At 34.6% G+C, this 14,747-nt stretch overlaps 1 protein-coding gene across 1 annotated transcript in view; it reads right to left on the minus strand.

Annotated features, from left to right (window-relative positions):
* Positions 1-13,205, minus strand: part of LOC138697031 (probable glutamate receptor) — a 52,380-nt gene extending 39,175 nt beyond the window's left edge. The window contains exons 1-2 of the mRNA XM_069822623.1: positions 13,040-13,205; positions 6,175-6,347 (exon numbers count right to left, since the gene is read on the minus strand). Of these exons, the coding sequence (XP_069678724.1) occupies positions 6,175-6,347; positions 13,040-13,205 (339 nt within the window). The remainder of the gene's footprint in view (positions 1-6,174; positions 6,348-13,039) is intronic.
* Positions 13,206-14,747: the final 1,542 nt, after the last annotated feature.

The raw sequence follows: 14,747 nt of genomic DNA on the forward strand, positions 1-14,747 counted from the left end.
TGCTGCCCGCTACTTTTTCATGCTGCGCGCAGCTTAGAAGTAGCGACGTGTGAACAGGGTTCTCAGGGTTGCAGCCGCAGCATTTTTTATATCGGTTTTGTTGAAACTTTTGCTGCGGTTGCAACCAGTGTTGCCACCCAAATATGCCAATGATACTTTTATTATTTGGATATATTTTAATGTTAGATGTGATGAAAATAAATTATTTGCAACAGTTATTAAATACACAACACAGTCTGAGTATATTTGCTGACGATATAATTCATTTTTTTAATTTTCCATACCGTGGTTTCAAACAGGAGAGTTGCCAACACTGATTACGTGAATATGCTGTTGGTTATCATTTAAGTATATAGGCGTTTTTAAAAGCTTTATAGTAAAAATAATGCCAATTTCTGAATACTAGTTAGCACAGAAAAGCAAATATTAGGTAAGTGAGCTTTCGCATGAGTTTCTTAATAATGCGAACATAACCACTAATTGTATATTGAGAAATCAACACGGAGATGGAAACCTGCAGCATGACTGCGGCTGCAAAAGTAGCGCCTTGTGTGTGAACAGACTCGTAACCTCCAGTTGCAATTTTTGCAGCACTCGGGTTGCGCAGCACGAAAAGTAGCGTGCAGCGCGCTACTTTTGGCTTACGTGTGAACACGACACGCAACTTTTGCAGCTGCAGTACAAAAGTTGCGGCAGCAAAAGTACCGACGTGTGACCGTATCTTTATATTAATGTTATAGGAACGTCATTATTTAAAAATATTTCCAGATGAAAACAAGTAAAAAAGAGAATAAAAACATAATAATAATATTTAGATCTCAAAAGTTGTAAAGGTCCACCATTAAAAGAAGCCACATATGTGAAATATTTCGGTATCATTATTGATCAAAATTTAAAATGGCCTCATCACATTGCCTATCTTTGTAAGAGATTTCGTAAAACAATTTATAAATTCGTTAATCTTCGATGCTACTTACCCATTAGAGTTCTACGTAATGTTTATTTGGCCATTTTTCAGTCTATCATTCAATATGGCATTATTGTTTGGGATGGAAGTACAAAAATTAATCTTAGTCCGTTAAATTTACTACAAAAACTAATAATTAAAATTTGTTTGAAGAAACATTTTGATTATCCAACTAAATTAATTTATTCTGAATTTAATGTATTTAATATTGAACAAATTTATAAATATACTTTGTTAAAATTTTATCATAAAAATCGTAACAAGTTTATATTACATGACACAAGACGAAATAATAATTCAACATTAGTAGAACCGTAAGGCCATATTCATAGACATTCGTAGCGCGGGCTTCCGGTGCATCATCAGCGAACTAACGTTCTTCGTATTCATAAAATAGTGTTAGCGATGTGATATGATATGAATTCTGTGCAAGTAATCAGTCGATAGCCGGGGCTAGTTTAGCACGCTCGTAGCGCGGGCTAGCGAAATGTCTATGCATAGCATCCTACATGTTTCACATCTGCTGGTCTAAAGCATAGTATTAATTTTGGCCCTCGGTTGTATAATTCTTTAGCTAAATTACACCCAGAACTTCTAACATGTAACCCACGAACACATAGGCCTAACAAGAAAATTAGAAACGTGTTAATGTCTTCAATTTGATTAAATCAATTTATAGCCTATGTATATTAATAAATCAGCCTATATTTATATGCTATTTGTATTCTATAATTTCGGAATATATATTTTTACAAAATTGTCCTACTTTATTCACATACGATATTATTCTTCTCTATGTTAATAATATATTATATAATTTCATTGTAGCTGTAATTTTAATTTTAGTTCCTATTTTATTTTATTTTCTATATCCTTCTTATATTAATAATATATCTGAACTGCGACCGAACACGAGCGCTGCTCATTCGTTCCTCAAATTTTGTTGATATTATTGTATCCTCTTCTTATATTGATTGTATCATTTTATTTCTATTTTATTACATTATTCGAGACTCGAATTCATGACTGCAACAGAAATGCAGAAATTCTTGCAATTTAACAATTTATAACCTCACAGAATAGCAAACAATGGACTTCGAATTTCTGAGGAAGGAAACAGTTCAGAATAACTTACTATGTTTTCTTTCTTCCATGTATTAGGTATAAACGGTATTTATTGTATACCTTTCACCGAAATAAATTTATTTCTAGTATAAATTAAGATAAGTTACTAAATTATTATTATTATTTATTTTGTATTTTGTATTGATGCGCGAGCATATAGGCCTACTGATCACATGGTAAGATCTGGATACAAAGAGGCATGTTAACTATCCGATTATGAACTAAAAATAATTTAAGTTGTGAGCTTATAAAAAGAAATATATACATTTATTTCAAATAACCGGGATTCAAACTCGTTATCACTCGTACTCAAAAGATTTAGGGTGCTATTCATAGACATTTCGCTAGCCCGCGCTACGAGCGTGCTAAACAGGATTCATATCATATCATATCATATCGCTAACACTGGTTTATGAATACGAAAAACGTTAGTTCGCTGATCATCCACCGAAAGCCCGCGCTAAGAATGTCTATGAATAGGGCCCATAGTGTCTACGTCAGGGATCGTGACCTGTTCCACGCGTGTCACAGTGGCACGCGAACTCGATTGCAGTGGCACGTTACATGAACAGTTTTTATATAGATACGTGTTGTACTATAAATATATAGATGGAAAATCTGGAATAGCTTCTAATTCCATTCGGACTTGTAGTATGGCAACACTGCAACACTAACAGGTCCGGAAGTCGTGTGGCAACAGTGGCAGTACCTGTCTTCGTGTGTAACTGTGTATTGAATACACATAGAGCTCACTGATTGAATATTGTTTTCTTGTGGTATTGCAACGGACCTCGCAAACATGTTTTCGGTGCCGAAAAAATAGGCACTTAACCAAGATAGTGGCCGGATTTTTCAAGAACAGTGGACAACAGAGTTCGGAGCAATAGAAAGAAATATTGCCTTTGTTCGGAAACAGTTGTAACCTGCACATTTAATGTAAAAGTCATTTCGAGACGACTCACACAAATGTTTGTTCCATGCCAAATGAAGAAAGAAGAGAGTTCATTTCACAAAAAAATCAAACAATATGTTGTATTTATATTATGTGCTTTTCTTTTTTTGTATTTATATGTACTATATGGTAGGATGGAAGAGAAGACCTTATGGCCTTAATGCTGTCAGATTAAATAAATAAATAAAAGAAAGCAGTTCTGTATTACTCGTATCTTTCAAGCCAAGGAATAATATTACTCAGGATAGTTTCCATCTGTCTCACAACTATGGTACGGATTTTAGGCCGTTAAAATGTAATTTCAGGTGCCTAAAATAGACTTAAAAGTGCAGGAAATAGTCTCTAAACAATTGAAAATAGGCTCTAACAAGGAAAAGAATGTTTTCGTTAAAAACATGTTCCAAATCATTAGGAATTCACTTCTAGAATTTAATAATTTTAAATGCTTGTACACCGTTACCACCACTACTTCTAAAAGTACAAGAACAACAACTCTGTAGAGTTTTAATTTTAAAAGTTTAGCAGCAGTAAAGACTGATGGTTTTGAAACACTAACTTCCTGTGAAACACGTCTTAGAGATTTATTAGGAGAGCATGTAAATTATGCAATGATTTCATCAATTTTTTTCTCCCGTCAATACTCTTTGTTTTCGCTTAGGAATTGTAGCATTTATCGACTCTGTTGTCCTTAATTTGTTAACAAGACGTCTAACAGTTTCTCTACCCTGAATTGGAGCACCCGGATATTTCACTTCAAATTGCCTACGCACCTCTCTACATGACTCTGTTTTCACATATGCATCATACATAAAAACTCTCTGTTCAAGCGTGAATTTTACGTTTTGCACCGTTAACAAATTTTACACACACGCTAAATATTTAAGCAACTGTTTCAAGAAACTGCACTTACGTGTTAAATACTGCAACATCTGGCTCACAACTGATAACTTGTCGACCTTGATGACCTTGATTGTCGAGCTTGTCTCAACAACTGCGCGCACAAAGCGGCGTAACAGTACATGCCGCTTTCCTGGCCCCACCCGTAGGCGAACGCTCTGTACTTGTGATGTGCATTTTCCCGAACACATGATTATAAAATGAGACTGTTTTATTATAAAAAGTCATGAGACAGAAATACCGCGAGTGCGTTGAAAATTACAACCAGGAGCTGATCTCACATTTTTTCTAATTTACCGAAATGATGAAATATATTAAAATAATCATTACAGAGTGGTAATATTCGATGAGGTCAAACTCAGAGAAGAAATTCAATTTAATAATTATTCCCTTAAAGTGAAAGAATTTGTTGATTTCGGAGATCGCACGACTGATGACCAAAAGAAACAATTAGCAAATCACGCATTATTATTTATGTTTATGCCATTTATGCAAGATTGGACTCAACCAATTGCTATTTACGCTAGCAGAAACGCTACTCCAGGTGCAGGTGGTATTCTCGCTAAAATTCGGATATAAGTTATACTACAATAAGAAGCAGGCAACTAATCATGACGAGTAATTTAATTCATTTATAGACACGTAAAATATATATCATTAAACTCTTTATATACTAACATTTTGTGGGTTTGTAGGTTTTGTTTTTTTTTTTTCCTGCCCTGAATCCGCAACTTGTTATGAAATGATTAATTATTTAAATACTGAACTTATTATTGCTTTCAAAACGTTTCAGATCCTATTGTATTTTCTGTTGCGAACGTTTATAATAGCATTACTTGATAGTAGACTATTAGTTATGAATAAGGGAAATAAAGGTATTTCTAAAGTTACGAATAGCCAGGTTAAATGGAAGAAATTATCTTTTAAAAAGAACTACATTCAGCGTAACAAATGTTGTGAACTTCCGAGTCACGCTCATACCGGTAGCAGTGCCGCTTGCGGCAGATCCGTGTAAACTCACATAGTACGTACACTTACTATTTCTTCTATTCGTCCTGCTTGAACTATGCTGTCGACCCACGTCCGCTTGCGAAAGACCACGTTCAATGTCACTTATAATATTCGCCTTATCTTCCAAATAAAACATTTTACGCTTCGACTTTTTTATACAGTACATTCACTGTTGGAACACTAGAAACAGACTGATTAGGTAGAAATGACAAACGCTGTTATGGTGCGACTGCCTTGGAATTTCCTGGGTCGCTCAGTGGAAATTGGGAGAGGGTTGATGAGTTTGAAAGTCATAGGAATTTTACCTTCATTTATGCTCTGGATATAATGTCCATCCCCTTTTAATAAAAGAAGTCAATTTTATTATCCGTTGTTTCGATGCTATCTGTCATAATGGAAATGTTTCTGAGAACAAAAGGCAACCCTTTGACGGTGGAGGATTAGAAATAACAATAGAATAGTGTGCCTGAGAACAGAATGGCAACCCTTCGACGGTGGAGTGAGACAAGGTCGTCACACGTTGCCTGGATTTACAGTACAGCTTATTGTCTAGGAATCACTAACCCTACCTTTGTCCTTTGACAAAAGGAGTAAGAATCTTAGAATGTTGTTCTCAACACATCCTATCAATTTTATACAAGAAGGTCTGACTTCAAATAAGGATTTGTCAGGATACAATTCTTGTAACTTCAATTTTTAAGTTCACTATAACCGAAGCGAGGGTTCACTATAAATGGAAATATTAATTTACTTTTTAATGTATGCGGGCTGGGACGAAAGATTTAGGTTCACTACAGACGAATGTTCACTGTAACCGAGTTCACTATATCCAGAGTTGACTGTATATTGTTTCAGCTGAGATTCACAACACACCATACTGCGTTTCATATTGTCTGACAGGCAAAATAAACATTGCAGGCGGAGGAAAAGAGAAAGATAACGGCTATTCAACCTGAGGTCATATCCCACATTTATCTTTAAGTGTTCTACCTCCGCCCAACTTCAAAATAAGTCTGGAATGTGACCTCTGGCATTAGTTTCTCCCTTCCTCTGTCGGCAATGCTTACTTTACCTGTCAGACACTATGGAACGAAGTATAAGTGTATTTATGTTCAACTCAAGCCGCAGTTAACTTCATCTTCTATAGTCCATGCAAAGTTAACAGGTTGCATAATTATATATACCAGAACAATAAGAAATATTACTTGTTCTTCTATTGTACCTGTTGCAATGCATGAGCGGCGGCCATATTACTGGATGTCATAACGAATAAGGGTCGATTTCTTTGGCACTGGAGAAGATTCTCACTTGTGTCCTCAAGATAAACGACGGCGGAGGCTACGTGCAGCAGCGTCAGCAGCTTCTGCATGCCTACCAGCAGTTGACTAACGCCTTCTGAAACACATTTTGTAAATTGTAAGTTACGTACTGTTCAAATTCTGGCTGGGCGGAAGAGAAGGCCTACTCACCTTAGCTCTTCCAGATTAAATAGTAATAATAATAATAATAATAATAATAATAATAATAATAATAATAATAACACTGGTTAACAGCCATTTTGCATCTGGTTTGTGATAAATCAATTTATATCAAATTTGATTGTAGAATCCGAAACCTACTTACTTACTTACCTACAAATGGTTTTTAAGGAGCCCGCAGGTTCATTGCCGCTCTCACATAAGCCCGCCATCTGTCCCTATCCTGTGCAAGATTAATCCAGTCCCTATCATCATATCCTACCTCCCTCAAATACACTTTAATATTATCCTCTCATCTATGTCTCGGCCTACCCAAAGGGCTTTTTCCCTCCGGTCTCCCAACTAACAATCTATATTCATTTCTGGATTCGCCCTTACGTGCTACATGCCCTGCCCATCTCAAACGTCTGGATTTAATGTTCCTAATTATGTCAAATGAAGAATAAAATACGTACAGTTCTGCGTTGTGTAACTTTCTCCATTCTCCTGTAACTTCATCCCTCTTAGTTCCAAATATTTTCCTAAGAACCTTATTCTCAAACACCCTTAATCTCTATTCCTCTCTCAAAGTTAGAGTCCAAGTTTCACAACCATACAAAGCAACCGGTAATATAACTGTTTTATAAATTCTAACTTTCAGAATTTTTGACAGCAGACTAGATGACAAAAGCTTCTCAACCGAATAATAACAGCATTTCCCTATTTATTCTGCGTTTAATTTCCTCCCGAGTGTCATTTATATTAATTTGTTACGTTGCTTCAACATATTTGAATTTTTCCACCTCTTCGAAGGATAAATCTCCAATTTTTATGTTTGTTTCCATTTCGTACAATATTCTGGTCACGAGACATAATCATATACTTTATCTTTTCGGGATTTACTTCCAAACCTATCTCTTTACTTGTTTCAAGTAAAATTTATTATTATTTTATTGTTATTATCAGTCATCACTATGATCATCGCTATCTCTGCTTTTCTTTCTTTTCTTTCTTGTATTAGCTCGATGAGAGCTCTATAGTGTTCTTTTGACCTTGTTGACCCTCTATAGGGCTTTAATTTAATTTGTATTATATTCATCAGTGTTTGTATTTATTTTTTGTACGTATATGTGCTATCTGGTAGGATGGAAGAGAACGCCTTATGGCCATAATGCTGTCAGATTAAATAAATAAATAAATAAATAATAAACTAGAAACTTATTTCAATGTGTTAATATATGGGCGAGTCCATGTGAAATCTGACGGAAAATTAGGAAAATTTACCGAACAATTTTTAATTTTCATTTATTATTTTTTTTATATGATTAGAATAAAGAAAGTCGGATGTTTTTGCAAAATATGACATCCCTAGATCTTTTGGTTTTCTTGAAAAAAATCGCCTAATTTACTTTACATGGAGGAAATTGCTTTCTTTATGCCGAACTCTTTAAAACTGAAATTTCAACAATACTTAATTTTAAATCTCTTATCTTCCCGACCATGCAGATTTGTAAAACATACTTATTATTATATAAACTTAGAACACAGTCGATTTAATTCGTACTCGAATTATTTCCCCACAAATAAAATGAAAACAAAAAATATGGCAATATTGCTAACTTTTAGGATTAATTATTGCAGGTTTTAGATTTTAGCCCAATGTATACAAGTACAGAAATAAAATAGTTCATCTCGGAATTAAGTTTGTTTTATCTGTGTTGCACACCATCAGCACACAAGTCGAGGTTAAGCAGGCCGGCATAGCTGATAAAAATGACCACCAGCTTGCAGCGAAAGTCTCGACGTGTTGCAGAGTGACGTTGGTGAGGTGATTGTGAGTGTTTCAAAGACAAGATGATAGCGGTGATTTTTCTCATTAGTAGAGACAACTTTTATTAGTCTTTTGTAAGTATCCGTGATTTTCAATTTACCCAAATTTATGTTTTATTTAAACTACACGCATTTGGTTGAGTCCTGACTCTTGACTCTTAACTCACCGTAACTCGGTAACCAGTAAAGATTTTGAGCAGCGATTACTTATAAAAATAATTTCCATTCTTTCTCAACATTTCTTTCGCTTTGACCTACCATCTAATATGACAAACAAAAAAGTGTGCCGCTTACCAACTTTTGAAGGTGTAAATGTCTATTTTAAAAAGATCACTTCGAAGTTAGTATTCTTTTCTCACCTTTAAAAAATTGATTTTTAATTTTTTCTATGTTCTCCTTAGACATTGACCTAGCAATAAAAAATTACAGCACGATTTATTGACTGTCACAAGAGTGACATGTTCGTACAAATCTGTCATTCTGCTAGCAGTGCAGGAAAATTCTTACTTATGTCACGCATACAGAATCGAAGTGTGCGCGCTCCAACACCCGACTCGTGACTTGGGTGTAGCTAATACTCGCTCCAACACTCGACTCGGAACTTGGGCTTAGCTAATATAATTTAACGAATTTTTTTTTCCAGGAGCATTTCTTTATGGAACGCCGAAATTAAAATTGATACAATTTCTTCAGAGGAAGAGAAATCAGTTGCTATTTTTACTTTTATTTTTTTAGGAGAAATCAATCAAGTATCGATATATCTATTTATGTCCCTGTTAAAAATTAATATAAAATATGGTGCATAGTTATGAAAATCGTACCCTCGCCTATAACATGAACTTTTGTTGCAATATCTATTACAAGTCGTTGAAACTGACGATTTTTACAGAAATAAATTTAACGCATTAACTCGAGAAAACTAAAGGACTTAAACGAGAGCAGACTTCACAGAGTAAAGTATTTCCTATCCCTCTATATATACGTATAATTATTATTATTATCGAACAAATTTGTAAGGTTTCTAATGTCCGATTTCACATGCAGAATTTAGGGGTGCATTTAAAAAATGACAAAAAAGATTAGGGTACCATTTTACATCCATGTTCCGAAAGCCTGTAGGCTACATTGCAAGAAGAATGAAGGTCCCAATACAACAATGGAAAAAGATTATAGAGTCCAAAGTGTGTTGTTTACACTTCTTTGTGTTGGAAATCCTTAACACCTGTTAGCAGTTTTGCCAATGCAACTAATTTTAATTCCATTAGGTTATATTTAAATAGCAATAAATTAAAATAATAATATTATTTTTTCCATTATTTAGTCGTTTTAATAGTCCATCCAGCTTACCTGAAGTAACCTATTCTCCATTCTACTGTATATATCGTACAGTAGAGCGTCTCGTTTAGACACAGTGAAAACGTAAACAAACTGCAGGTAACGTGTGGGGGGGAGGACGAGCCGTTCGATAAACACGAGGGATGCACAAGGCTTTAGTTACAACATTTATGGCGGAGCATTAATTGAAATTATATTTTTCAAAAACACACAAAACAAAAGAACACAAATTCTATAACGTTACCATACACACATTTTAACAAACAAACAATTGTAACGTTGAAATAATTCAATATAACAAATCAAAGTTTGCTACTTATATGATGTTGCTTTCAAGCAGCATTTTTTACGGTCATAAATTTCATTCTCTGTATGACTAACATAATATCACCGTCTTCTGTGGCCGAATTAACAAAAGTACAGTATATTGGTCTGAGTGACAACACTATTTCCTAAACATAATTACAGTACTATAGTTGTGTTGTCAGAAAGCTCAAGATTTCTTGTTAATTTGCATTGTGATTCCCGACTGAAACAATATGAGACCCAATTCCCATTACAAGTCCCGATAGATCTATTTCCTTTATTAGAGATATTAGTTTAATTTTGATGAAAAATTTGCCATTATTATGAAGGTTATCATTAGAGACCGGATATGAAAGGGAAAATTTTTCATCAAAAAAGGACAAAAAAGAGAAAGTAATAGCCAAAAGTAAGGACTATATTACTCCTCAAAACACACTTCCGCACATTCATGGATATACATGGCACACGCAATTTTACATTTATCTCTTCACAACATACGAAAAGTGTTGTATTTGATATAGTAAAAAAAAAATAAAAAAATAAAAAAGGACTATATTACTCCCTCAAAAGGATGCAATCTTAATTGAAAACACACTTAAGCACATTCATGGATACACATAACACACACAAGCTTATATTTATCGCTTCACAACAAAAGGAAAGTGTTGTATTTGATCACATGTTTCAATACGATTCTGCCTCTTTGAATGCAGAATGTCTTTATAAACAGAAAATGACCGCTCAACATCAACTGAAACCAGAGGTGAAAATTTTCTTTTTATCCTGAACTCTAAATCAGCACACTTTATTAGTTTTTCAATGCTTGGAATCAGAAGAAGAACGATATTTATTTTCGCTTGCTCAGGAAGTTATAGGCCTATCGGAAAAAAATATAGGAAAATTATCTAAATGTTTGCGATATTCTGTCAAAAAAGGACGAAAGTGAGAGATGTTTAAAAAGAAAGGGAAAAAAGAGAATATGGACTAAAAAGGGAAAAAAGGAGGAAATCATAATCACATAAATTGGTCGGTGGAAGATAGTTTTGAAATCGTAATTAATTATTTCACGTTTCGTAATGATATAAAAAAGTAATTTCCTTTAAACTCCGGTCTCTATTTATCATAGTGTTACCCTAAGGATATTCATATTTTTTCCCAATGTAACTTGTGGCATTATGTAATAATAAATTAATAAACAGATATTTAACATGCTCACAAATACCATTAAGTAAAGTTTAAAATTCTAAGATTCAAGTCAAGTTTATTAGTAGTTATGAGACTCCAAAATTGAAAGTTCGTTTTTCTCAACTTAAAGTTGTATGGACTCCCCTTTTTTCGCCACTGTGCTCTTCATTTGTCGCTGAACGGTCGCGCTCTCGTACGAATACAGCACGCTGCACCGTGAACTTAACACAGATTATGTTAGTGATAATAATGATATGTGAATAACGATGGCAAAATAATGAGTTCGAGGTCCAACGCCGAAAGTTACCCAGAAATTCTACTTCAATTAATTGAGGAAACACCTCTGAGAAAGTACTAAATTTAATCTTGATTTCATTGTTGTAAAAATGCTGTCGCTTTTAGTAATCAAATTTATACCGTATAATAATATAGTTGCAGTACTTGTTTAGGTGGAAAAGCTTTAGTATGTTCACTGAATTCGCTGGAAGTACAGTGTGTCCGCAGAAACATTCCGGGGTTATAAAATGCTAAAATTATGTCATTATGTGTTTTACGAAATTCATACCGATGTCATTAGAAAGAACAACTCAAAGAATTTTAGGAAATGCGTAATTGATAATTGTTGAACGAAAGAATAGATGGCAGCATAAGAAGAAAGAAAAAACGCCGTTTCCGCTATTTCGCTTGTCATTAAGGCATTGTTGGATATAAGCAAAATTGTGTTCCGAATGTTAAAGTTTCAAGTCTGTGTGAATTGTGCTTGTTTACTTTTCATTTACGTGGAACTTTGTCTCGTCACTAAAAATGGATTTGGCTGAAAGGTCTTCATCATCCACCATTAGGGTCACAGAAAATACGTCGTTTTGCATGGTCATCAGGTTTCAACTTATGCACTAATTGCAGTTGGTTGGGGTGAAATCGCAGACGAGAACATCGGACCTTGGAAACGGTGGATTTAGAAATGTTTAACTGCAGGCTAGTTCTACGCACAGACTTTCGAGAACCATGTACAAACGCCTCCCGCACTGTTCTACAGTTGCCGCACTGACAGGCCGTTTCCCTGAATGGCCTTTTCTTTTATTACATACGCATCCATGTTCTACAAAATCTCTATACCATTTCAGAATCGTTTTGTCAGTAGGTGTCTCATGATGAAAATTCCATCTGAAAGCACGCTGTACTCTTACTACACTCCGAGTACTATGATATTCCAATACACACCAACCACGTTTCCATGGATTCGCCATAACCTAAATAATCCTCTAAATGCTGCAGAATTCACACAGACTTGAAAATTTAACATTCAGATCATTCAACACAATTTGTTTGTATCCAACAATACCTTAATGACAAGCGAAATAGCGGAAACGACGTTTTTTCTTTCTTCTATTGTTTCGGTCAACAATGATCAATTGAGGACCGTTTTTGCAAAACTTGCTAACTGCAAAATTTGCAAAATTGAGATTTTAATGGATTCGTTAACATAAGGCAGTCGTCTACAAGATGTTCAAGGCGTCTTAGTAAAATTAGGTTATTTCTCTTCATTGTAGTGTGTCAAATTGTGATCGTTTTTTTTTCAAAACTTGCTTTCTGCTATAAGTGAGAGTTACAGCAAAACTTGCTTACTATAGTGTTTTGTCTCTCCTGTAAAATTTAGTTTTTTCAGTTAGCAAGTTTTGCAAAAACGGTCCTCAATTACGCATTTCCTGAAATTCTTTGAGTTGTTCTTTCTAATGACACCGGTATGAATTTCGTAAAACACATAGTGACAGAATTTTAGCATTTTATAACCCCGGAATGTTTCTGCGAACACACTGTGTTATAAAATGATTAGTATCGACTTTAACGATGCAACGCTTAAAGCATGTCTTTTGTATCTTGTAAATTATCCATTGTAAACTTTGCAAATACTGTTGAAATTACGCGTATGGTTTCATATAAATTAAAATATTAATCATTTAATGTTTTTCTTACCACTGTTAGACGTTTCTTTATCGGAGAACAAAAATACGCATGTGGAGCGGAGATGCGCCCTTACATCAAAAATGAAAGTCGCTGCTAGTGTCTTGTTCCACTGTTGCATGCAGCTCACGGCCTGCAACGACACAAACACGACGATGCGAATGAAACGACAGCCCATGACCGAATGCCCTTAATAGTAAACTCGGGCTTTGACGATCGACCTAAGGCTGGTATTACACTATCAAAGTTCTTTCACTAAGATCTTTCATAAAATATTTCACAATGTAATGGGTTTTCGTTTATAAAAGTTACTTTGATAAAAGATATTTTATAAAATGTACAGTAAGTGCATCTTGTTATCTTTTAAAAAAGATCAAACCAATAAGATGCAATGTACGAGTAAATATTGTTGGACTGTTACTAAGAGGAAAATTCTGATATAAGAATATGAAGCAAACGAAATATTATAAAACACAAAACAGGAACTACAAAAACAGAAATAAAAGACGAGAAGTGTACATATAAAAATAGCAGATTATAACTGCTGTACAGGAGTGGTGCAAAGTCTGGACTAACTGAAAATTATCTTCATTCATTCTTAAATAATTTTTGTAACTTTTAAAGTCCTCGCATTGTATATCTTTTATAGTGAGCTTTGATGGATACTTTTCTTGTCAAGTCTTGCAATCCATGATTAAACCCACAGACGTTTTCTTGTCTATTTCTTTTTCAGCAATATGTATAGTAGTGGCAAAAAAAAAACCGGACCAACCCTTGTAGCTGATTTCAGAGTCTTGTTCACTCCAGAGCACGATAGACTGGTAACTAAGACTTTCGTGGTTCGAATCCTGCCTGGGAAGGAAACTTTTTTTTGTTCTTTATTCAAATTTATTCCCAATGCTTTTTGACTGGAGCGATATTTTACTACTTATTTAACTTATTATTCCCAGAACATGAATTTTACCAGCAACCGAAACGTATTGGGAATAAATTTTAATAAAGAACAAAAAAATAGTTTCCTTTCCAGGCAGGATTCGAACCACTAAAGTCTTAGTTACCAGTCTATCGTGCTCTGGAGTGAACAAGGCTCTGAAATCGGCTATAAGGATCGGTCCGGTTTTTTTTTGCCACTACTGTAGGCCTACATTGTAATATTTTGAACTAATTGCAGTCAAACATACATAGTACTGTTCATTATTAATTTTTGCAAATCTGTGATCAAAAAACAATTTTATTTTATTTAACTATAATTAATGGAGTCCGATGATTCTTTTTCTTTAATTTTAGGTCATGTTTGATAAGATATTTTATATAGTGTAATATAGGCTACTCAAAACCCTAGTTTTTATCACAGATCTTTGGCAAATAATATAAAATATTTTAGCAAAGAACTTTGACAGTGTAATACCAGCCTAATAATTATAATGTACAAAATCATGTGGCGCACTTCTACACAAAACCCAGTACAGTCACGCTATTTCGTCCGACGTGCGCACAGACACGCACGAGCTGACAGGGAACGTGAGATTGCAGTTACACTCGTTTTCCTCATAACGCTCCTCTTTCTACTCCTCTTTATCCTTCTCTCTCATCCTGCTTTCCCTCTTCTTCTTCTTCTTCTTCTTCTCCTTCTCCTTCTCCTTCTCCTTCTTCTTCTTCTTCTTCTTCTTCACTGTAATGAAAGATACTATTGTTTCAGATCCGGCGAAGTCGAGAATGC

Source organism: Periplaneta americana, chromosome 3, assembly GCF_040183065.1.
Source record: "Periplaneta americana isolate PAMFEO1 chromosome 3, P.americana_PAMFEO1_priV1, whole genome shotgun sequence".
Lineage (NCBI taxonomy): Eukaryota > Metazoa > Arthropoda > Insecta > Blattodea > Blattidae > Periplaneta > Periplaneta americana.